The 24424-nt window shown below is 41.7% G+C and overlaps 2 protein-coding genes across 5 annotated transcripts in view; one reads left to right on the top strand and one right to left on the bottom strand.

Moving 5' to 3' along the window:
- Positions 1-572: 572 nt before the first annotated feature.
- On the bottom strand, positions 573-8174 carry GPR65 (G protein-coupled receptor 65). Its single transcript, XM_028155842.2, has 2 exons — positions 8107-8174; positions 573-2454 (listed from the first exon to the last, which is right to left on the bottom strand). Exon 2 carries the CDS (start codon positions 2037-2039, stop codon positions 1035-1037), a length of 1005 nt encoding a protein of 334 aa, XP_028011643.2. The 5' UTR covers positions 2040-2454; positions 8107-8174; the 3' UTR covers positions 573-1034.
- A 10717-nt stretch (positions 8175-18891) lies between these two features.
- The window catches only part of GALC (galactosylceramidase), a 127411-nt gene continuing 121878 nt past the window's right edge, over positions 18892-24424 (top strand). For all 4 annotated transcript variants that reach the window (XR_008556055.1, XM_054715847.1, XM_028155839.2 and 1 more), the window contains exon 1: positions 18892-19088. Coding sequence is in view for 3 of the 4 variants with exons in the window: in XM_054715847.1 (XP_054571822.1) it covers positions 18894-19088 (195 nt within the window). In the remaining variant the exon portion in view is untranslated. The remainder of the gene's footprint in view (positions 19089-24424) is intronic.

Below are 24424 nucleotides of genomic sequence, written 5' to 3' on the forward strand. Positions count from 1 at the left end.
TGATTCTCTCTCATCATTGATGTTTCTATCTCTCTTTCCCTCTCCTTTCTTCTCTGAAATCAATAAAAATAAAATAAAATAAAGATAAAAATACACTAGTTAGGAAAAATATTCACCTAATACCTACTTAAAACTAGCAGAGTAATTTCTATAATGACAACTCAAAAGAACATGTTATATCAAGACTCTCTAAATATTTTAAGTCCTAAAAGAAGTTTCCTAGTATAAGATTTAATATAATAAATGTATTTTTTAATCTATATGTCTTTTTGTCTTAACATTAAGCTTCTGGTAATTCAACTACTATGTACTTAACTGTGAATATTTAAAAATCAAAATAAAACAAAAATGTGATTGGAAAGAAAGTAAAGAAGGTCTTTGAGCAGCTAAAAGAGCTTCCACAAAGCTCGTGTGCTTTATATCATGGAAGAGCCTTCAGATTGTCACTCTAGCCCATTTACTTTTCCTTTATATAGAAGTGACTAGGTGTCTGAACTGATGTGAGCTTCCTTAGGCTTCATGAGACCATATATTTTGTAACCCCAATAATAAACACAAAACAGTATTTAGAGTGGGCTCAATAAATATTTAGTAATGAGTGAGAAGATTAGAAAACGTATTTTGTAGTTGGGGTTGTTGGAGACAAGGACATATGGTTGGGAGAAGTTATAGCTGACGGCCTAAAATCTATAGAAAGAGTGAGAAAATAATAAAAAAAACATAAAGGTTACCAAATTAAAGACACACAGTCCTACATATCTTACTAACCTCTAAGGGATTATAGCATCGGTACAAAAACAATTGCCATCAACAATAACAATTCCGAGTAATTAGGAGATATTAGATTTTTGTTTAATATTTATTTAATAAAAGCCAAGGAGCTGCACAGTGCACTTTCAAAATATTTCCCCACTGGAGAAGATATTAAAATATTCTCTCAGTTGGAAAACTTAGTTCCATTCCATGCTAGGTTTCCTTTTCAAAATGTAGTCTTGATGATATAATATTGTGCACCTTAAAACAATTCCTTGGTTCTATTCCAGGGTGTCTAACTCCACAGTATCTTTTGTAGACATAGAAAATATGCTTTTTCTTTGTCTTTGTGATCTATTAAGTTTCCCAGTACAGAATTTTAATATATTCCACATATCGGATCTTCCTGTTTCAGTTATAAAACAATACAGAATTGGATCAGCAACACAATTTAAACTCGTTAATGCAACCGTGATTCTATACATTTTATAGGTCTGCTTCCCATACTTTTCGTTAACTATACGCTCTAAAATGCTGCGGAGCAGCAACATCACATGAAAGGGAGTGAAGCACAAGACAAAAGTCAATGTGATAGTAACAAGTAGTTTTATGATTCTTTTCTTTTCACTGTTTTCCGTGGCTTGATTATGTTGCACCGCTTGGTAAACTTTCTGGTTGCAAACCATTATGATGACCAAAGGTATAGCATAGCCCGTACACGTCCTAAATAAGTTGAACCTAATTTGCCACTCCGCCAAAGGGTATCTGTCATAGCATAGAGTAAAATTAGACTTATTGGTGTCGCAATATTCTTTAAATGTCTCCTCTTCCCACAAAATGGCAGCATTAAAGATGGTTTCTACTACCCAGATGGACAGGCTGACCATGAACGCAAATCTTCTTGTTCTTAGGAAAAAGAACTTCAGAGGGTAGACAACTGCTAAGTACCGGTCCACAGCAATGCAGGTGAGGAAGGCTGTGCTGCTGTAAAAGTTCATGTATGTGAAGAAAGCACATCCCTTGCACAAGGCAGCAGAGAAAGTCCAGTTGTCTTGATTCCAAGTGTAATGAATCCATAGAGGGAGAGTGAGAGCATACAGCAGATCGGACAGTGACAAACTGAAGAGATAAATTCCCAATTCATTTCCTTTCTTTGCCTGCAGAAAAGACACACAGAGAGATCCAATATTGGCTGGAATGCTGACTATTACCACGAAGATGTAAACAATTGGAAACAAATAGTGTTCCAGGGTGTGCTGCTCATCAGTACATGTGATGTGGTTCATTTTCTTCTTTTTAACGTGGCAATTACATTAGTTCTTAGGAGCTAAACAGCAAAGTCAGTCTTGCCTCGTTTAGTTTGTCCTCAACATCGAATTCTCTTTCACTTTTCAATTCTCTTTGCTTCTAAACGTGCTGGTTAATTCATGAATGCTTTTAAAGAATGGGCATAGATCCCTTTTCACACAGATGTCAATGGTGTGAAGTCAGGATCCAGTCACCTGGCAGTACACGGCCAGTTGATTCTGGTGGGCGGACGTCCTTGTGTTTATCATCACAGAATGCTGGTGAGGAAACCCTCAAGGATCGATCGTTCAGAGCTTGTTGTCCCCAATTGGTTTGGCGTGAAACTCAGCAGGTTGGTGCAAACACAAATAAATTTCACAGAGATTCACATCTCTTTTTAAAATGCCTTTGTTTCTGTAATAAAAGATGAAGTAGAATAATTTAGATGTTTAAAAGATACATCAGGATTTTGAAGCAATATGCTTGTATTTCAGTGTTTAGAGATTTAAATATGCATTAAACTACAATAAAAGTGTTTATAACGGGAAAATGATCTAATTGACTTCAATAAAGGAAATCAAGCTGAGATATTTTACCTACTTCAAATAAGATTTATTCAAGAGATGCTAGATTCCAGGGAATTCTATTTCTCACTGGACATGACCTAAGAATGCAAAACTAATGTTGAAAAGTCATCTTAAGAGCTAATAAAAAAGATGTCGAATTCATTTGATGTGTTTGTAATAATAAAGGCATTTGAATGTATAATAAACTCTATGGTTGTATGGTCTCAAAATGTTAATATCATAGGCATTCTAGAGATAAGGCACTTTTAAAGTCAGCTTATTATAATATTGTCACAAGAAATTTGATAAAGTATTTTAAAGTAGCGGAGCTTACTAAACCTTCATCAAGATAACACTATCTCTTCTGTTCTTCTTTTGCTTCCTTTGTGGTTAACTCACGTTATCTTTCTGATACTCCTATGAAATAGAGGTCAGAATGTTCTCAGTTCTGATTAAAATCTTGTGATCATCAGTTTCCTTCTTTACTAGGTGAATATATATGTGTGTGTGTGTATATACAAGGTGTCCCCCCAAAATGTGTACACATTTTACAACTGATTCTATTACATTTTGAAAATGAAATATATTTTCATAAACACTGCCTTTATAATTTTGCAAAGTGTGTGTACATTTTTGGGGGCACCCTGTATATATATAGATATACAGGTTTGATGTTACAGGTTCATATAGGAATAGAGAATCCACCCTTTTCGCTATACAGGGGTAGAAAAATACTTCTGTCTATCTTCCTTTGCTAGTGAGACCCATTGGTGCTTTAGATGATTTATCTGATGGGTGCCTTTACAGAAAGCTCTGTAGAGTCACTAGGCAAGACAAGGAAGATTTGCCTTCTACCTGTGTGCAGATAACATCAAAACCACCCCCTTCCAAGGGTCATTGAGCCTCAGGCACGAAAGAGACCTGTCTCCACAGGCACAAGGATTCTGACAGCGTAACCAATATCCAGAGTGTGTGGTATACATATGTCACTCTTAAAACAAAATGGAGAACTGAAATGTTCTAGTTTTACCACACCTAAAAATAGGAACAAAATGTGAAAGCCAGCCCTTTACATCAATGGGTGTACCTTGGTTGGAAAACTGGCACTTGTGTATATCATATGGCTCAGAAACTCCACTTCTAGGTGCATGCTCAACAGAAATAGATGCATATGATTACAAAAAGATGTAGAATTAGCATGTTCACAGTAGTACTATTTGTAATATCCCCCAACTGGAATACTCATTAGCAGTATTACTTAACAATAGATAAGGAAATCGTTGTATAGCAACACAATTGAAAACCATGAACCAATGAAAATGAACAAATGATTGCTACATTCATGCAATAACATGGTTGAAGTTCAGAAACATAATGCAGAGTGACAGAAAAAGGCAGGCACAAAGAGTATACACTATCTGATTAAGAAGCAGATAAAATTAATCTATGCTGTCAGAAATCAGTGTAGTGGTCCATGTAGTAAGGGCTAGATGTTTTGGGCACTGTATTAAATGGCATGCATACTTGTTGTAATTTATGTTCCCTACAACTCTGTGCTATTTATTATAACTCTACATTTCAAGTACAGAATTGAGCTACCTATTAAGCAATTAACCCCAAATGACGTATTTAATCTTTGGTAGAATTCAGTCACAATCCTAGATTGTAATGCTAGAAACTCTTATTTTGTTTCTTGCCTTTTGTACAAAAATACCTTAAAAATCTGAGGTATTTTTGCAACAATTCAGACTGCCTTTGTTGAGAAGGAAGATAATATTTTCTATTTTCCATCTAAATAGTAGCACCAATAGATTAGCACAAGTCTTGTAGTTAGAACAGTTCTAATTAAAGAACATGACTTATCAATAATCATTTATGCAAATTAGATATATAAAACCACATTTTCTAGAAGTCATCACTTTTATGTTCTCTATAAAACATGGCCTTCAAATAAACTTATAAAAATGATCTCACATCATGTCTTCAAACTCTGTGACAATGTGTTGTTATGTTTCCTTATAACTATCACCATGTTTTCTTTGAAATGTTAAAATAAAAAGTGTTTCTTTTCAACAAGTTATAATGGATAACGTAAGAATTTTACTTAAACGGGCTTTTATTTTCTTCCTGCACTTGATGTTGGAAATAGATGGCTAAAAGGAGCAAATATCTTGCTATCACACCAAGAAAAAACAATCTCCCAGTTCTCAGAGTTATGAGGCTGAATTTTATAACCTCCTTTTTAGTTTAGTTTAGGAATCCTCTGTGAATTGTTTTAAAGTTGAAATTATCTTTCACTATTTATAACATGATAAAGAAGAATATATAAAGACCTACTGTGAGATCTATCTATCTATTTATTATCTATCTATCATCTATCATCTATCTAATCATCTCTTACAAGTAAGAACCTTTGTGCATTTCTCTTCCTTCTCAACAAAGCTGATCTGCATTAATGCAGGAAACCATATAAAGTGTCATAGTAAACATTTGTGTGTGTGTGTGTGTGTGTGTGTGTGTGAGTGTGAGAGAGAGAGAGAGAGAGAGAGAGAGAGAGAGAGAGAGAGAGGAAGGAGGCCAGGTAGTGGTTAAGTTCTTAACTTTGGGAGGGGTTGGGTAATGACTGGAAGAGGGCACTTTGGGACTTCTGAGAATTTGTAAGGTTTCGTTTCTTTATAAAAGTGTTTATCCCATGACAAGTTCTGTTTGTAAAACTTAGCAAGCTGTGCACTGAGGATATGTGAATTCTTCCGTATGAATGTTGATTGCAATTAGAAAGCTAAAAAGTGGAATCAAAAGGCTATGTGAGATGGGATGTAAAGAATCTTGACAATCAATATCTGTTTCACCCACAGATGGACCATTTTGCCTTCCTAAAAAGGACATGGATTAACTTCTTTGCTCACATATAAAAAACAATTCATAGAAACAAAACAAAACAATAAGTAATTTAAATAATATGAAAATGAATGCACCAAAAATAAATATTCTAGGCATGAGGAAGAAGTAAATACAAGTTCACCCTGGAGGAAGCTCTCCAATGCAGGCTTCAAAGAATTCTCACAGATAAACTTCCAACAAACATGGACTCATTGAGAGAGAGAGAGAGAGAGAGAGAGAGAGAGAGAGAGAGAGAGAGAGATTAGCCACTATGTGTGAAATTCAGGAAAAACAAGAAAGAAGCATACCAGATCCCCAAGAATTTTAGAGAGAAAATGAATAGAAGCATAGATATATACTAGTAACACAAAACAAGTGTGACCAACAGCAGTCTAGAACTCATGAAGGACATGGAATCCTCAAATGCATGAAGCCCAGTGAATCCCACTGGGATTGAAAACAAACAAATGAAGATGGAAATTTACACTAGACACATTATCATCAAACTGTAGATCAACAAAAACGAAGAAAAAAGAGCCAGAGAGAAAAGATGGACTCGCTACAGAGGATGACATTACACTGACAAAGGAGTTCTCAACACCAATAATTATAGACACCAGAACACAGTGGATTGATAGTTCCAAATGGCTAAGAAAATGTCATCCCATAATTGTGTACCCAACAGAACTAAGTTTCAAAAGCAAAAATATAGACATTTTCAGATAAACTACCACTGAGAAAATCGACCCCTAAAATCCTTATAAAAGAAAGGATATAAGTGAGAAGGAAAATGACACTAGAAAAAAATCTTGGATGCATGAAAGATTAAATAAGCTACTGAGGACGCAACTCTGATGGCTGCACAGCATCACGTCCATTACTGGGCTCATGTGCCTGGGAGAGCACCTGAACCATGAAGTATCCTTTCCTCAGGACCAGGACCGAGAGAGCTGGGTCAGTGGGGGCCCTTCCTTTACTCTTGTTGCTCAAAAACATGCACCGTTTCTCTCCAAAAAAAGATAAGATGAGTAAAATGATGCCTGACTGGTTTGGCTCAGTGGATAGAGTGTCGGCCTGCGGACTGAAAGGTCCCAGGTTCGATTATGGTCAAGGGCATGTACCTTGGTTGTGGGCACATTCCCCGGTGGGGGGTGTGCAGGAGGCAGCTGATTGATGTTTCTCTCTCATTGATGTTTCTAGCTCTCTCTCCCTCTCCCTTCCTCTATTGTAAAAAAATCAATAAAACATATTTATAAAAAAAAAAGATGAGTAAAATGGAAAGAATGGTTTTATGATGACTTATAAAGTTCTCAAGGGGACACATTTCTTTCTGTGTAAAAGCGTTTCCTGTCTTGACTGAAACAACCACAAGCCCCAGTGGTTTGATGAAGAAGATACTGGGTGTCTTCTCTGTTGGGAAACAGGCAGTGGGTGGCTCTGGAGACTGAAATGCAGTCTTTGTGGGGATTTGTGAACATGTGTGTTTCTTTAAGTCTCTAACTTTCAGTTTTCACAGGTGTAAGACAGTGAGATGGTACCCACTTCTTAGAGTTGTTGTGAGGATTAAATGACATAACACATGAAGCAAAGTACATAGCACATGGCAAGCCTTTTACTACATATTAGCTAATGTTATTATTTTAATGACAACACCAGTAGTTCATAGGTGTCCTGTGTGCTGTCCCTTACATTTCCTAAAAGGAGGTCATCTTTGGCCATCTACTCAGAGCACAGTGGAGAAGCCAGAGGCCCTCAGAGTATAAAGTGTACAGTAACGTTTCACATACAATACCAGCTCTGCAGAAAATAGTTGTTAAATTAATCTGTGTGAATCTGATATTTTAACAAATACATAATTTTATTATTCATACATCTTTTCAGTTATTATTTTGACTAATCAAACTTTCAGAAAAATTATTTTTAGAACTAGTTCTGAAAAAAAAAGTACGTTTTTGACTTTTGTTTTCATTGTTACCAATTGCCAAAAGGAGATAATCCATAGCATGCTAAAATACAACTGTTCTTAACCAGCTCCTAAAGTAGTACAAATCATTGATGACAACGATCAAAAGACAAAATGTTTCCCTACAGTATTATCGGATACAGTTGCCTTCATTTATCATTTTAATAGCTACTTATTAAGACTCTACTACGTGCCTGACAGTGTGATACTCACTTATTAAGAATTATTACTCAATACTTCTTAATAATGGAAATATTATTTCCAAATTTCACTTTAGTTTTGGTGGTATAAAAAGTATCACTAGACCATTGTGCTGATGAGGAAATGGTGCTAACTAACTCTACAGCCAGGAGCTTTCTTGGATATAGACCTATCTTTCTAACCACTTAATTCAGTTTGCCAAATGAAGAGAAGACAGAGTATAAACATCCCCCTTTTGCATAAAATTTTACTTGTTTGTAAATGCAAATTTTGACATCCTTTTATCATTCCTCAAAGTAGAGGAAATCACGTGTCATCCTCTTTTCTCTCTTACGATACTCCGCAGCGCCACATTTATACAACCTAAACTAGACAAAATGTCGCAAACATCACTGACAATCATGCAAAAGTATGTTAACTTAGAAATCTTATTTCATTTAAAAATTTAACACTTACCCATGTTTCTTGGGGTGACGTTTTCGTCAACTGAGGAGCCAGAAAAATCAGCTTGCATCAAGAAGAGAAACCCACACTGTTGAGTGGACAGGAAGTTGCAGTCATATTTCATCATAAACCAATGAGGAAGCAGCACCACAACAGGAGGGAGGTATTTTATCCAAATCTGAACAAAAAAAAGTCTTCTAAATACTTTAAAAGATGTTTTATCTATTATTTCCTGGAGTATAATTTTTTATAACTTGCTTTTCTCTCTGCATCTTAATTACAATGTATACATGTATACCAATATTACATGGGGATTATTTAATAAAATATGTACTGGAATTCATTGATTCATTGATTCAGTCATATATTTGCTCTGTCAACAAATACATCTATAATACTCTTAGCACACAGGGCTGAGAGCTATGTAGGACCTGGTTATAGCCTGTAGGAGCTTATCACCTAGAGAAGGAGAAAGGTACATGCAATAATAACCATAATACAATGACAAAAAATAGATAACACTCCGAGAGAGGTACAAAAAGATAGGACGAGTCATTGGATGGGAGGTAGGGTAGGATGTTATAGATGGATTCAGGGTGATCAAGATCCATGGGAGAAAAACTACAGAGGGAAGGTGGGGACTGGGTATATACTGAACATGTTTCACTGCTTAATGGGGCTGACAGCAGGGCTAACTAAATCTTTTGTTCTTTAAAGTGATCAAGTGACTTGGCTTTATAGTATTGCATTGTAGAACCATTTTCTCCTTTGACTCTTACTAGTAGAATAAAAGGCAATGATTGCTAAAACCATGTTAAAACTAGTTAAACTAACTGGTTTAGAAAAACCAATAATTTTATGAAACTGGAAAATCACTTTGAGAAATACATGGATTGCTATAATGAAAACTCATGTAGTTGACAGTTGCCACCAAATCTATAAGTAGTTTAATATGAAGTGAAATGAGCTCCTAGAACTTTTCAGATATAAAAAAATCAGACATCACTGTTGAACCTTGTCATCTGAAATTTGTATTACAAATGAAGGGGAGCATATTACTTTATAAGAACAGAATTAATTAGAGATGCAAATATTTAACTTGAAAAACTGTAATCAAGACAATTCGAATCTATTTTTGTAAAAGAAGATTAGAGGTTGTTGTTGGTACTTTTTTAAAAATTCTCCCTAGAGATAGAAAAGATGTCTTATGACATAACCTTGACTTTAATCTTGAGGTTATTCAGGATAATACAAGAATGTAAAGGTTTTCTATAATTCTTTTGTAGGTCTTTCATTGAGAATAATAAAAGTAATAATATAATTTATAAAATGCATGAGAATTTTCAAAGTAATTGAGCATACAGTAATGTAAAAATTCAGAAGTTTGTATTTTTACCAAAACAGTGAAAAATTAAAGTACAATGTGGAGAAATCTATAATAATAAAAGCCTAAGCAACCATCGCAACTGAATGGACGACCTAACAGGCTGCGTGGGGCGACCAGGCTGTCAGGGAGGTTAGCGAGGGACGACCAAACGACTGAGCAGCAGGCTGCATGAGGCGACCAGGCCCGCAGGGGGGTTAGCGAGGGGCAACCAAACGACTGAGCAACGGGCTGCGTGGGGTGACCAGGCCCGCAGGGGGGCAGTTGGGGGTGACCAGGCTGGGAGGGGGGCAGTAAGGGGTGACCAGGCCGGCAGAGGGGGCAGTTAGGGATGACCAGGCCAGAAGGGGGAGGGCAGCTGGGGTGACCAGGCCGGCAGAGGGGGCAGTAAGGGTCAACCAGGCTGGTGGGGGGCAGCAGTTGGGGGTGACCAGGAAGGCAGGCAGATGAGCAGTTAGGAGCCAGTGGTCCCAGATTGTGAGAGGGATGCCCAACTGCCGGTTTAGGCCTGATCCCAGCAGTCAGACATCCCCCGAGGGGTCCCGGATTGGAGTGGGTTCAGGCTGGGCTGAGGGAACACCCCCCCTCCAATGTACAAATTTCATGCACCAGGCCTCTAGTTAATAATAAAACCCTTAAGCCTGTACAAAATGAAAGTAATGATTTCAACTTATGCAAGTTCTCATTTTTGCACATCTGCTTATCTGTTGCATTTACACATGGGTATTTCATGACTTTCAGGATCTCCTATTTTACCTAAATAGACAATACTTCTGCTTTCAGGAAAAGGTTATTTTTCACACCAAACATTTATGTATTTTGCTCTTCAAAAAAAAGGATGTAGTTAAAAAACACAAGAAACACAAACTTTCACCTTTGATTAAACAGGAGAAAAATGGTGGTTGACTTATGCTAAAACATTGCCATTTCTACACAATAAAACATTTAATAACTTTTAAAAGATTTGCTTGTCATTTAGTCCAGAATTTTTGACAATACTACATTTTCAACCACAGGGCTATTAATGAAGAGTTGATAATTCGAGAGCTCTTGAGTCTCTGTGACATTTAAAACACTAAAGTGAGAAAAAGCCAATTAGCAATTATTTTAAACTAGAGGCCCGGTCACAAAATTCGTGCACTGCGGGGGAGAGGGGAGGTGTCCCTCAGCCCAGCCTACACCCTCTCCAATCTGGGACATCCCTCTCACAATCCAGGACTGCTGGCTCCCAACTGCTCAGATGCCTGCCTGCCAGCCTGATCACCCCCTAACCACTCCCCTGTAAGCCTGATTGATGCCTAACTGCTCCTCTGCTGGCTGAATTGCCCCTAACAGCCCTCCCCTGGCAGCCTGGTTGCTCCCAACTGTCCTCCCCTGCAGGCTTGGTTGCCCCCAACTGTCCTCCCCTGCTGGCCCAGTAACCCCTAACTGTCCTCCCTTGCCAGCCTAGTTGGCCCCAACTGTCCTCCCCTGCAGGCCTGGTCATCCCCAACTGCCCTCCCCTGCAGGCCTGGTCTCCCCCAACTGCCCTCCCCTGCAGGCCCGGTCACCCCTAACTGCCCTCCCCTGCTGGCCTGATGGCCCACAACTGCCCTCTTCTGCCAGCCCGGTCACCCCTAACTGCCCTCCCCTGCTGGCCTGATCGCCCACAACTGCACTCCCCTGCAGGCCATTTTGTGTTGGCCATCTTGTGTCTACATGGGGACGGCCATCTTTGACCACATGGGGGCGGCCATCTTGTGTGTTGGAGTGATGGTCAATTTGCATATTACTCCTTTATTAGATAGGATACTGCCTTTAGGGGATTTGCATTTTTGCTGTGCCAGTTCTCTGGTCTTCTGAGGTCACAAAATGGACACCCAACACTGGGCAGTGGCAGTGTACCACCCATGTGGAAAGGGAAAGAGAATGTGGTTCTGCCAGTTCCAACTTCTCCATGGGGCTGACAGTGCAAGAGCCTAATCTGCTGATGAAGGGTCCTTTGTGGGCTGCATTGTCTGTGTGGTACAAATTCACTAGTTAAAGCAGCATTTATTGCTTCTTAGGAGGAATTATTGGGTGAAAAGAGGGTGGTGGAGTGTGGGGAGAAGACATTCCTAGGGTTTAAGAAAAATCTTTATTGTTGAAAGTATTACAGATTCCCTTCCCCCCTTTATTTCTCCCCATTGCCAGCCTCCACCCGGTTCATGCCCCACCCCAGGCCTTCATCACCCTATTGTCTGAGTCCATGGGTTATTCATATGTGCATATATAAGTCCTTTGATTAATCTCTTCCCATCCCTCCCACCCCTCTTCCCTCGGAGATTCTTCAGTCTGTTCCATGTTTCCATGCCTCTTGTTCTATTTTATTCATCAGTTTATTTTGCTCATTAGATTTCTTGTTCGTTTATTTTGATTTTTAGTTACAATTATTGATAGATATGTATTTATTGCCATTTTATTGTTCATATTCTTGATTTCTTCTTTTCCTCCCTTTCCCTCTCCCTCCCCCCCCTCCTCCATCTCCTTCTTCAAGAAGACCCTTTAACATTTCATGTAATGCTGGTTGGGTGGTGATGAACTCTTTTGGCTTTTTCTTGTCTGTGTAGTTCTTTATCTGACCTTCAATTCTGAATGGTAGCTTTGATGGGTAGAGTAATCTTGGTTGTAGGTTTTTGCTTTTCATCACTTTGAATATTTCTTGCTATTCCCTTCTGGCCTACAAAGTTTCTGTTGAGAAATCAGCTGACAGTCCTATGGGAACTCCCTTGTAGGAAACTGCTTTTCTCTTGCTGCTTTTAAGATTCACTCTTTGTCTTTAACCTTTGGCATTTTAATTATGATGTGTCTTGGTGTGGGCCTCTTTGGGTTCCTCTTGTTTGGGACTTTCTGTGCTTCCTGGACTTGTATGTCTATTTCTTTCACCATGTAAAGGAAGTTTGCTGTCATTTTTTCAAATAGGTTTTCAATTTTTTTCTCCCTCTCTTCGCCTTCCTGTACCCCTGTGATGCAAATATTGGTGTGCTTAAAGTAGTCCCAGAGACTCCTTACACTATCTTCATAATTTTGGGTTCTTTTTTCTTTTTGCTATTCTGACTGGGTGTTTGCTTCCTCAAATTCCAAATAATTGATTTGATTCTCAGTGTCTTCTACTCTACTATTGATTTCCTGTAAATTATTTTTCATTTCAGTTAGTGTATCCTTCATTTTTGATTGGTCTTTTTTTCTGTCGTTGATGTTTTCACTAAGTTTCTTAAAGTTCTTCTAAGTTCCTTGAGCATCCTTATAATCATTGTTTTGAACTCTGTATCTGGTAGTTTTCTTGCTTCCATTTCATTTAGTTCTTTTACTGGAGATTTCTTCTGTTCTTTCATTTGTGCACTAGCTCTGGGACCTCTGGGATCTCCTGGAAGGTGCAACGTCAGCTACTGCTCATGCTATGCCTAGAGCCACCCAGCATGAGCTACAGAATGATGGGCAGATGGCTGCTACTTATGTTGGGCTTGGAGATGCCAAGAGAGGGCAAGCTGTGAAGCAAGGAAGGATGCTCTAGTGCCTGGCCTGGGGCCTCTTATTGAGAGATATTTCCCAGCTGGCATGGCTCAGTGGTTGAGCACTGACCTATGAACTAGGAGGTCATGGTTTGATTCCCAGTCAGAGCACATGCCCAGGTTGCAGGCTCAATCCTCAGAAGGGGGTGTGCAGGAGGCAGCCAATCAATAATTCTCTCTCATCATTGATGTTTCTCTCTCTCCCTTTTCCTTCCTCTCTAAAATCAATAAAGAGAGAGAGACAGAGAGAGATAGAGAGAGAAAGATGGGGCATGCTACTGATGAGGACAACTCAGGTGAGTCCTGCATGCGCTAACTACTGAAAACCAGAATGGGTGCATTTCAGGCCAGAATTGATAGACAGACAGTAGCTTGAACTCCTGTATTTGAAGATAGGGCATTTAAATCGGTGATTACGTTAATCTGAAGCTGTTAGCATGGGCCCCCCATATGATATGACTGGTGTCGTTATAAGAAGAGACTTATACACACACACAGACATAGGGCTATGCATAGTACATAGTGAGGACACGGAGAGAAGGCAGCCATCTGCAAGCCAAGGAGAGGGCCCTTGCAACAAAGCACACCTACTCACACTTTGATCTTGAACTTCTAGCTCCCAGCACTGTGAGAAAATAAGTTTCTGTTGTTTAAATCACCCACTCTGTGGTATTTTGTTATGACAGCCAAGAACATGAATACAGGTGGAACCAAGAGGATGGAGAGGTTGGATCCTGAATTGATTGTAATTAAGTTTCCACCATCTTGGCAGAATGGGGGATTGAAATAGAATTTAGTTGTTACAGAAAGATAAAGAATGTTCTATTGCTGGCATCTGTGGTTATGTCCTGAGATGGGCATCCACAGGATTAAGATCCAAAGTGTGTAAGTCAACAGACATTTGCTAAGCTTTTTTATAGGACCACTGAACAAAAATATTTTTCACATTCCTTGTCAAGGGCCTAAAATGTAACTATCCTATATAATAAAGAGCTAATATGCTAATTAGACTGGATGGCAGAACAACCTTCTGGAACAACCAGAGGGCGGGGCCGCAGGGCTGCGCAGCAGCCAGTGCCTCCAGAGCTGAGGCAGCTGGGGCCACGAGGGCTGAGGCAGCCAGGGCTGCAAGGGCTGAGCCCCTTGCATGAATTTCATGCATCGGGCCTCTAGTTAGGAAATATTTCTCTTGAGTCTTGAATTTGCTTTCATGCTTCCTTTCTAAAGACACAAAAATTCTGGGAGGGGTAAAATATTAAATTGTCAGGTAAAACCTTGGTTGACTGCTACCTTTTGGCACAGCTCCCCAGATCCATTTATATCATTTCTCCAAATGTGGTTCTTAGAGCATTAATGTCACCAGGGAAAATGTGAGAACTACAGTTCTGGGTCTTACCCCAGGCCCAGAAAGTCAGAAGCTCAGGGGTGTGAGTCCAACAATCCTATATAATAAAGAGGTAATATGCAAACTGACCATCATTCTAACACATAAGATGGCCACACCCATGTGGCCACAAGATGGCCTGCAGGGGAGGGCAGTTGTGGGTGATCAGGCCAGCAGGGGAGGACAGTTGGGAGGCACCAGGCCTGCAGGGGAGGGCATTTGGGGGTGACTGGGCTAGCAGGGGAGGGCAGTTAGGGGCAATTGGGCCACCCAGGGGAGCAGTCAGGCGTCGATCAGGCTGGCAGGGGAGTGGTTAGGGGGTGATCAGGCTGGCAGGGGAGTGGTTAGGGGGTGATCAGGCTGGCAGGCAGAAGCAGTTAGGGGCAATCAGGCAGGCAGGCAGGCAGGAAGGCAGGCAGGCAGGCGAGCAGTTGGGAGCCAGCAGTCCTGGATTGTGAGAGGGATTCCCAGATTGGAGAGGGTGCAGGCTGGGCTGAGAGACACCCCCCGTCCCCCACGGTGCACGAATTTTGTCACCAGGCCTCTAGTGTGTGTTATAACAAGCCCTCTAAGTGAGTCTGATGTCCAAAGTTTGATAACGACTGGTGTACAGAATAGGTGCCTGTGTAAGAGAATATAAGGGGTCGGAGAGAACAGAACCTCTGCAAAGGGAAAAGGGTGGAAACGCTTTGTGTTCAAATCCTTGTCTGTTTTGGGTACTTTAATGCCTCATTGTACCACTAGCTCAGTTGGCTCCACCTTTAAAAAATTTTGAGTTAATACAGCTTCTCATTTCAGACTTGTAAATGTTTTGACTTCAAGGTTAAGTCAGAACATGCTTAAATATAGTAATAGTTAAAATGGAGATGTGTTATCAAACTAAAGGCTGGAGTCTTTCATATCCTAAACACCTTTTTAAAATATATGTATTTCTTGGTGTCTGTAAATTATATAATGTTAATGTCCTTATCATTCCACTTATTAAATTATATAAATAATGTTAGTGCCTTTATTATTCCACTTAACAACCAAATGTTAAGAAGACTATTAATTCCAAATGGTTTCCTCTGATGTATTGTGGGTGTGCAGACTGCTGTTTTAGCTTAATTTTTGAAGTCATCTGTCCTGTCAGGTTTGCTTATGGTGGGGATAGCCAGCTGATAGTTTAAGATTTAAGATCCCAAAAGGGCCTGGCCAGCGTGGCTCAGTGGTTGAGCATCAACCTATGAACCAGGTGGTCACGGTTCAATTCCCAGTCAGGGCATATGCCCAGATTGCGAGCTTGGTCCCCAGTGTGGGGCGTGCAGGCAGCAGATCAATGATTTCCTCTCATCATTGATGTTTCTACCTCTCTCTCCCTCTTCCTCTCTGAAATCAATAAAAATAAAAGACAAAAAGTGGTTCATGAATTTAGGTTTAACCAAGGCATGCATTAATATTGAAGGAGGTTCAACCTAAAGGATGGGACAGAGAAGAAATACAGATGATGGGCAAAAATTGAGTCAGCTGGGGCCGAGTAACTGGGGACAGATAGGAGGGAAGATCTGGTGTCAGCGTGATTGGTATGGATTCTGTGGCATCCGGACTGGTAAAGGTTCTGTTACCCAGAGCTGTGGGTAATATTATAGAATGAGCATAGCAGAGATTATCATGAAGATCCAAGAGTGACAGGAATACCTGCAATTTTATAAAAAATAATGCATCTTCATTCTCCCCAGTGCTTTTTAAGAGTATGCTAAAATATCTTTGCAAATACACAGTAATTGAGTAAACTTTTTAAAAAAAATTTTATTAAGGTATCACATATTTGTCCTCATCCCCCCATTCCCATCCCAAAGCCCTCCCCACACTTGTCCCCACCCCCCTGTTGTCTGTGACCACTGGTTAGGCTTATATGCATGCATACAAGTCCTTTGGTTGATCTCTCCCTCTTCCCCCCACCCTCCCCTACCTTCCCTCTGACAGTCTGATCGATGCTTCCCTGTCTCCGGGTCTGTTTTTGTTCATCAGTTTATGTTGTTCATTATTTCCCCTAGATGATTGAGATCATGTGATACTAGAAATACACTTATAAGAACAGAAAATGAGACAAGCAATAATGGTTATGCTGAGAGGCAAATGAATCAGTCTGTAGTGAGTTTCTTTCTGGGCCAACAGTTCTTTTGAGTCCCAATTTCAATGTCAAACAGTTTCTTATGTGTACATGTCAGCAATGATATTTCAGTTCTGGATGGTGGACAAATGGTGGTAATGCAGGTCCAACCCTCTCTGGCTTGGTCCTGGGCAACCTGCAGCGACGCACAGCTGCTGACTGCTAGTATGGCAAGGCGTCGTCGTCAGCGTCTCTTTATGGTATGTTATAATACCCATTTCTTTCAATAAGTTCAATATTAGTTACTGCAATATTTAATGCTACATCATATGAGTGGTTTTCTAAAATTCATCATGGGTATGTGTGTGATTTTGAATTATGTTCATAAATTCTTTGACACTCTTCCTTTCAAAAGGTGAAGCCTAATTTGTCACCTTGGTGTGGCTAGACTTAGTGTGCCACCCTAGTTAATAAAGCAGAAGCAATGGTTTAGTCAGAAAAATTCGTGACTTCCTCCTTCTCCCTCTCTGATTGCTTGGTCTGAGGGAAGCCAGCTACCAAATCATGAGAAAAGACCTACATGTCTAACTGCCATTTCCGTTTTCTCACGTCTTGAGCAAATTTGAATGCTGTGCCCAGTGGTCTAAGGATTTCCCTTTCTCAGCTTGTATTCTTGCTTTTTTTTTTTTTTTTATTAGAAACTTCCTTGTCTAATAAAGCATAGAAAATAAATTTGAAGAGATATTTTCTCTAGTAAGGAATGACTCTGGCGTATGAACTAATAGGAACCAGTGGTTTGTCCTGGAGGCAAAGCTTTTTCTGTTAAACATTTTGTGTTTCCTCTTCTGCAGATTTCACACATTGCACAAATATTTGTGGTGTGCCTCCCAAATACCAGGTACAACGATGCGCTACAGGATGACTAATGCTGGATAGTCTCAACTTCCTGATTTCATGTACATGGTATTTTCCTCTATTACCACGTTGGTACTTCCCTTCTAGTGACATTATTACATGGTATATGCATATCATGGATATAAAATCACAGGGTTGGTAGGATTCTTAGCATTCACTTGATCTGTCATCCTTGGCTTTTCATTTACTGCTGCTTCAGCTCACGCTTACTACACTGTGTTAGAACAGATGGATGATAGTGCGTTCTGGAAAGGTAAATCTATGGGAGCTGGATAGTTACTGACTTGTGTCGTAGAATGGTGGCAGGAGGGAAGGTAGAGTTCACATATGTGCGGTACTGGGAAAACAAGAAATAGAAGCGATCCCTATAAAGGGGGCTAAACGACTAATCATCCAAACCAGAACATTGTTGAGGGTGAAGGGGCACCATTATAATTACGTTGGGGCTGTCCTTGGGAAGCCAGATTAGACCTACAGTAATTTAAGGAGACAGAGCAAGCACAGCTATATATCCCCCCCTACCCCCACTGCAGCCTCTCAGAGACTCTTCCATTTGCTCCAAGGCCAAGGAAATCAGAACTCTCAGACCAATGTTGGATGTGGCAGACATCCCAGGACAATTCACAACTTCCCTTCCAACTGAGGGTCATCTGTCTGGAACCATTTCAACTGGCAGTGGAAGCTCCTCTACCAGCGATGGCGAACCTATGACACGCGTGTCAGCACTGACACGCGTAGCCATTTCTGATGACACGCGGCCGCATGCCCAGGATGAAACATTTGCTGCTCCTGAGGATGAAATATTTGCGAAATAATGTTTTTTTCCCTCAAAGTGACACACTACCCGGGTTATGCTCAGTTTTTTGGCGAAGTTTGACACACCGAGCTCAAAAGGTTGCCCATCACTGTCCTCTACGAAGCTAAAAGCTAAATAGACATAGTTTTTACCAGCATGGAGAACCCTGTCACCTGTTTGCCCAGTGGGTAACCGATTCGGCTAAAATGGACCGGGTGCCCATTACCTTACTTGTATTGCATGTAATCCCCCCGAGCGGCTGCTCTTTCTGTTTCATCTTTCATAAGAAGAAACAGGCTCTGAAAGCTACGGGACTCCACCAAGGTGACTGCGGAAGTGGGGCTACCTTAGGGGCTGCCACTGACTGGCACGTGGTAGGTGCGCCCTGAGATGCTGGGGGAGGGCATGGCAAGGCCTTCACTATCCAGTTGCCTTGGCCACACTTCCCTTCGCTAACGTGCTCAAGCAGGGGGTGGAGAAGCATCGAAGGGAGCACACGTGAAGGCGGGAGCCCAACCCCGGCAAGGGCGCCAGCAGAAAAGGCTGCTCAGCTCTCCCGCCAACAGTACGGCGGCAGCGAAGGCGTCGGTTGCCCTCATCCAAGATGGCGGCGGAGGCGTCAGTGGCCTCCTGCCCTTTTCCATCATGACGGCGACCGGACCCGCCTCCCTGGGCGCCGGAGTCTTGTGACCCACACAATGGCTGAGAGGCTACTCCAGGCTTCCCGGCAACGCCGAGCAAAAGCCATGACGGCCGCCGCGGGTTCGGCGAGCCGGGCCGCCCTGCCCCTGCTGCTCTGCGCTCTCCTGGCGTTCGGCGGCGCGTACGTGCTCGACGACTCCGACGGGCTGGGCCGGGAGTTCGATGGCATCGGCGCGATCAGCGGCGGCGGGGTAGGTGGCCGGCGAGGGGGTGGCGTGGTGGGAGGGGGTGCGCGAGGTTGCGGGGGTGGGGGGGGGGAGGGGGCGCCGGGTCCCGCCCTGCCCCGCCCCACAAGCCCCCGCGGCGCCGTCCTGCGTTTGGACGCACTGCGGGGCGGGCGCCCCTGGCTCGGCGGTGCCGGCGCCCCCGCTGCGGAGTTGGGTGCCGCGCTTGCTCGTCTAGGGTGAGCCTATAGAGGCAGTTAGGTGTAATGGATGGGCGTCCAGGGCCACCGAGTAAGTGGTGACAGGTGTAGGTAGTGCCAGGGTTGGGACTCGAACCCTCCCCGTGGGCACAGACCGGGCGCTCCGGGAGGACTGCTGCTGCAGAGAGGCCGGGAGCGGGGCCTCTGTCTGGGGCGGAGGGCGCCCCAGGGAGAGTCTCTGGCTTCCCTCTTCCAGTCCGGGGGACCCGAAGCGCTGGGCGGCTGGTGCAGCTGGATTCTTTCAGAGGGGCCAGTGCCCAGCAGGTGTTTTTATTTTATTTGAATATTTTATTTTTCTATTACAGTCCGCATTAAACACTATTTTGTGTTAGTTTCAGGGGTAGAGCACGGAGGGTAGACCTTCATATTGGTTACAAAGTGTTCCCTCTGATAATTCAAGCGCCCACCGGCTCCATAGATAGTTATTACGGTATTGTTGACTATATTCCCTATGCCTTACCTTGCACTCCGTGCCTATTTTGAAATTACCAATTAGTACTTATTAACCCCATCAGCTTTTCTCATCCCGATCTCCAACACCACACCCCTCCCCTCTGGCAACCATCAATCTATCTCTGAATCCAAATAGGTTTTTGTTGGAGGCAGGACAGGTGCCTCAAGGCCTCCTTAGTAAGTTAAGAGGCCTGAAACTATCTGGGCATTTTTTTTTTTTTTTTATGGGAGCAAAGGCGGGGGCTGGGGTGGGATAGGGGGCATCTGTAATAATGCCAACAATAAAAGTACAATATAATTTAAAAAGTTAAATAAAATGGCAGGCTATACTAGTATCAAGGGATAGTCTAGGATTGTTTATTGTTGGGGGGCTGTGTTGCCTACAGATGGTCAAGGCCCACAGGGGTGAGTTGTCCACTAGAAGGGTCAGTGCCTCTGTACCTCATTTTTGTATGTGAGGAGAGGGAAACATGGGGTCAACAGCCAAGACCGTGGCTGGCCATTCTTGGGGTGCATAGTATCACCTGGTGCTTGTTGAACTGCACATGCTGGCCATTCCCATCCCCCATTCTGACTGTAGTCTGGAGTAGGGCTAAGAATCTGCATTTCAACAAACACACCAGTTGATTCTCATGCTAAGTATTGAGAGACTTCCTTCCTTCCTTCCTTCCTTCCTTCCTTCCTTCCTTCCTTCCTTCCTTCTTTCCTTTTTTTTCTTTCTTTCAATTCAAGGATCTCTGGAGTAAGGTATGGATTTAAAAAAAATAAACTTTTAAAAATAGTTTTAGGTAGGCAGAAAAGTTGCCAAGACAATACAGAATTCTCATATACCTTGCAGCAGTCTCTCCTGTTATCAGCATCCCACATTATTATGGTACATTTATTGCAACCAATATTAAGGAAAGTTCGTATTTCCCTTCATGCTTCCTTAGTTGTTACCTAATGCTCTTTTTTTTCTCTTCCGGGATCCTATTCAGGATGCCAATTGCATTTAATGGCATGTCTCCTTAGTCCTCTTTTGGCTGGTACGGTTGGCATGAGTTGGAGTTATCTGGGCATTCCGTAAGATTTATGTGAGGGAGACTTGAGGGCCACTCCGGCTTTGTGCAGAATTGTGTGGGCACAGCTGATAATTTCCTTAACTCCCTGGTCATGCTCTCAGGTGACCTCCAGGTGTGGGAATTTGCTTCAGTAGCATCTTTGTTCTTGGCTCCAGACCAAGTTTACTTGATTTTGTCCCATGTTCTTTGTAACCTTTGTCTTGCCTTGATTGGATCCTTGGTAACCTTTGAGTCTGTGGGGTTAATGGTGGTGGACCTTTGGGTGAGAGGGATTTTTCTTTTGTGTAACCCAGATCACAGCTAAAGCCAATTTTATTTGAAAATGTTAAGGCTGAGTTCTTGTATGGGTTGTTTGTCCGGTTGAATCAGATGGCACTTGCACCCTCAAATGCAATTCAGGACTTGCCTTGAGTGCTTGCTTGCTGGGTGGACTTTCAAGACAAGCAGTAGCTTGTTGTTGTTGTTTTTTTTTTTTTCCATATGCTTTATTTTTTATTTTTTTAAATATATTTTATTGATCCTTTACAGAGAGGAAGAGAGAGGGACAGGGAGTTAGAAACATCGATGAGAGAGAAACACCGATCAGCTGCCTCCTGCACCCCCCCCACTGGGGATGCGCCCGCAACCAAGGTACATGCCCTTGACCGGAATCGAACCTGGGACCCTTCAGTCCGCAGGCCGATGCTCTATCCACTGAGCCAAACCGGTTTTGGCTGGGTGGACTTTCTAAGTTGATTTCAGCCTGTCGATAACCAGTGTTGTGGCTGGACTGGTTCTTACGATTGCAATGCACTCACACGTCCTGGAAAGCACAGGTTGATTGCTCCATGTCTCATTGAACACCTGGGGCCACACAGAGAGTTGGCAGGTGAGGAAGAGAGAGAGGGGGTGTGGGCATGGGGTGTCTGCTTTCATTGGGGTGGAAGGTGGGGGCCTAGTGTTTTTGCAGACTCACTCTATTGGTGAATTTAAACTTAAAAGTGCCATCCCAACCTGGCTCTTTATCTAGTTGTGTGGCTGGCAGTGTGCTTATTTGAGACAGCCATCTTTAAAATGAATGCCTCAGTAATCAAAGCTTAAGCCAGGCTCTTGCATTACCGAAAACAAGAAAACAACTCTCAGGGCTCACTAGACAATCCATCGTTGCTGCTGAGGCATCAGCGTCAATGCTGAGGACATTAACTGCCTGGGTAGCTGATATGCTGAAAGTCAGGGCTAGGGCATGTTGTAACTCAGAAAGTACATGTCTCAATAGGATATAGCAGCACTCCTATAATAATTATACAGGCAGTAGTCTGAAATCCAGTCCATGGCCACTGTCCTAAGCTGAAAGGGTCCTGCCATGAAACCAGGCCAATGATCTAGGGGCCCTAGGAATCTGTTCAGTGGTTTTGGTCATACTGTGAAATATTTTAACATCTTGGGCCATCTGGTGTAAGTGGGTATGGGCCTTTCCTGAGTTGGTAGATTGATTGCTCCACATCTCACCAAACCAGTCTCTTAGTCCCGAGAATAGGTCAGTTCAGTTTAAGGGTTGTGTCTCATTTCAGGAAGTGGTGATGCAGGTGGGCTCCCAAAGGTAGCCCTACATGGTCTAAGTATTTGCATCAGGTTATTCAGAGGCATTTCTATGGAAACAAAAGAAAAACAATGGTTAATGGTTGGACCCGTCTATAAACCCAGCCTGAGTCCTGAGGGTGGTTGAGATATTTTCTAGACATCAGGCTCGAAACGTCTTCACATGGAGGAAGGGCAGGCAGTGGCAATCGGACAGATTTCCTAGTTTGCAGTTTGAACGTCTCCGGTGATGGTTCTTAATGGCCCACAAAATATAACAGGCACAAAATGCAGTAGTGGTGATTTCTCTGAAGTCTGTATCAAGTTGTCCCACTTTAGCTTGCCTGGCTTGAGGAAAAGGGCAGTTTTAGTTCTCAGTGATTCAAGTCAGAAGGCTGGGTGAAAAATTGGAAACATTAGTTTGAAGTGTTGTAGCCAGATATTGGAGGAAATGAGAAGAATTCAGTATGTACTCCAGTGTACAGGTAGGAAACCTCAAAGGTTAGGATCTAATATCCACAAGGGTGTATGCTATTGTTTTCCACTGAAACATGATTTTTCTCTCTACAGTCACTCTTACTTTTGTCAGAGATAATCAAAGTAAGACTAATTTTTTTGCAAAATAAGTCTAGTTTCACTAAACATGGCCTGGTTATTTATGTAAGTGCACAAGAATAGTGATTGACCAAAAAGGTTCTTTTAAGTGTGTTTTGCTCAACCTTTTCACAAGGAATCTTAGATTGTGTTCTTTAAAGTCTCTCAAGGTTAGGAAGCCAAGCCAAGGACTTGCCATCAGACTTTGCCTATAATACCTGTAGATTTGGGTGAATTCCTCTCTTCTTGAGGCCCCTAAAATATGAGGTTTTTGGACCTGCCCGGAAGTGATCTTCCTTACTCACCTGGTGAAGCTACTGGGAACTCAGTAAGCAAGGTACCAGGCTAATTTTTCCAAGGGGCTTTATTGGCTCTACAAGGTTAACCTTAATTCCTTAAATCTGTCTGGTTATATCTTTCTCAAATTTGTCATTTCAGTCAAAGCCTTGCTATATAACCAATTGTGTCCTGTTATGAGGAGGACAGATTCTGATTGAATGTGATATAGCAGCTATTTGAACTTATGCAAATAACTATATTGCCAAGAAAATAAGAATACCAAGTTTCTGAATTCTGGAGGGATAAAGTAGGGAGAAAAATTGTTTCATCTTTGTTCATAGAGACATATTCTATCAAATTGCTATAAGTCATAGATAGCTTAAGAAAAAAGGTTTCCTTAAATCTGGAAAAATATAACATTAAAAGGCCAACAATGTTTCAAATAAAAAGTTAGAAAAATTATAATCATCCTCATCAGTTCATTTAGTTCCATGTACTTTTTGTTGATCTTTTGTTAGCAGATATATGAATCCCTTTTTACTTCAGGGTTCTGTAAATTTGGCAATGATCTATGTATTCAATGAATTTCTATCATTTAACATTAATGTAGCAAAACTCTAAGGTTTCAAGTTACCAGAAAGATTTGGCTTAGTATTTTTAAGAGGACATACCGTACAACATAGTTATTGTTGAAAAGTGGCTGCCTGGCAATCCAAGCTGAAGTCAGGCACTTGTGTTACAAAAATGACAGCCCACTGTCAGGGCCTACACCAAGGTGGGTGACTTGGTCTGCAGCCTGATCACAGGTCTGACCTTCCGCTGCAGAAAAAATTGCTTTCCCCTAAGGTCAGTGGTCGGCAAACTCAGTCAACAGAGCCGCAGTTTGCCGACCATTGCCCTAACCTAACTGATTTTTCTTGATTTTTACACTATTTCCTTATGTTGCAACATCTCTCATAGGTACTGGCTCATATTTCAAGGTAACTGTGGGCTAATGGACTAATTGATTTGTTCTTTACTACTACCCTTTTCCTTATTTTGTGCTTTAAACCTAGAATAGCTAGTATATCATAAAATGAGGACCCATATGTCCTGATATCTGTACTTTTGATATTAAATCCAGTGTTTAAACTTGCTGAAAATGGAAGTCTTTGATTAT

This window comes from Eptesicus fuscus, chromosome 5 (genome assembly GCF_027574615.1).
Source record: "Eptesicus fuscus isolate TK198812 chromosome 5, DD_ASM_mEF_20220401, whole genome shotgun sequence".
NCBI lineage: Eukaryota > Metazoa > Chordata > Mammalia > Chiroptera > Vespertilionidae > Eptesicus > Eptesicus fuscus.

Excerpts from the sequence above, each read along its gene's own strand:
- GPR65 (XM_028155842.2), bottom strand. The coding sequence starts at position 2,039 with ATGAACCACATCACATGTACTGATGAGCAGCACACCCTGGAACACTAT.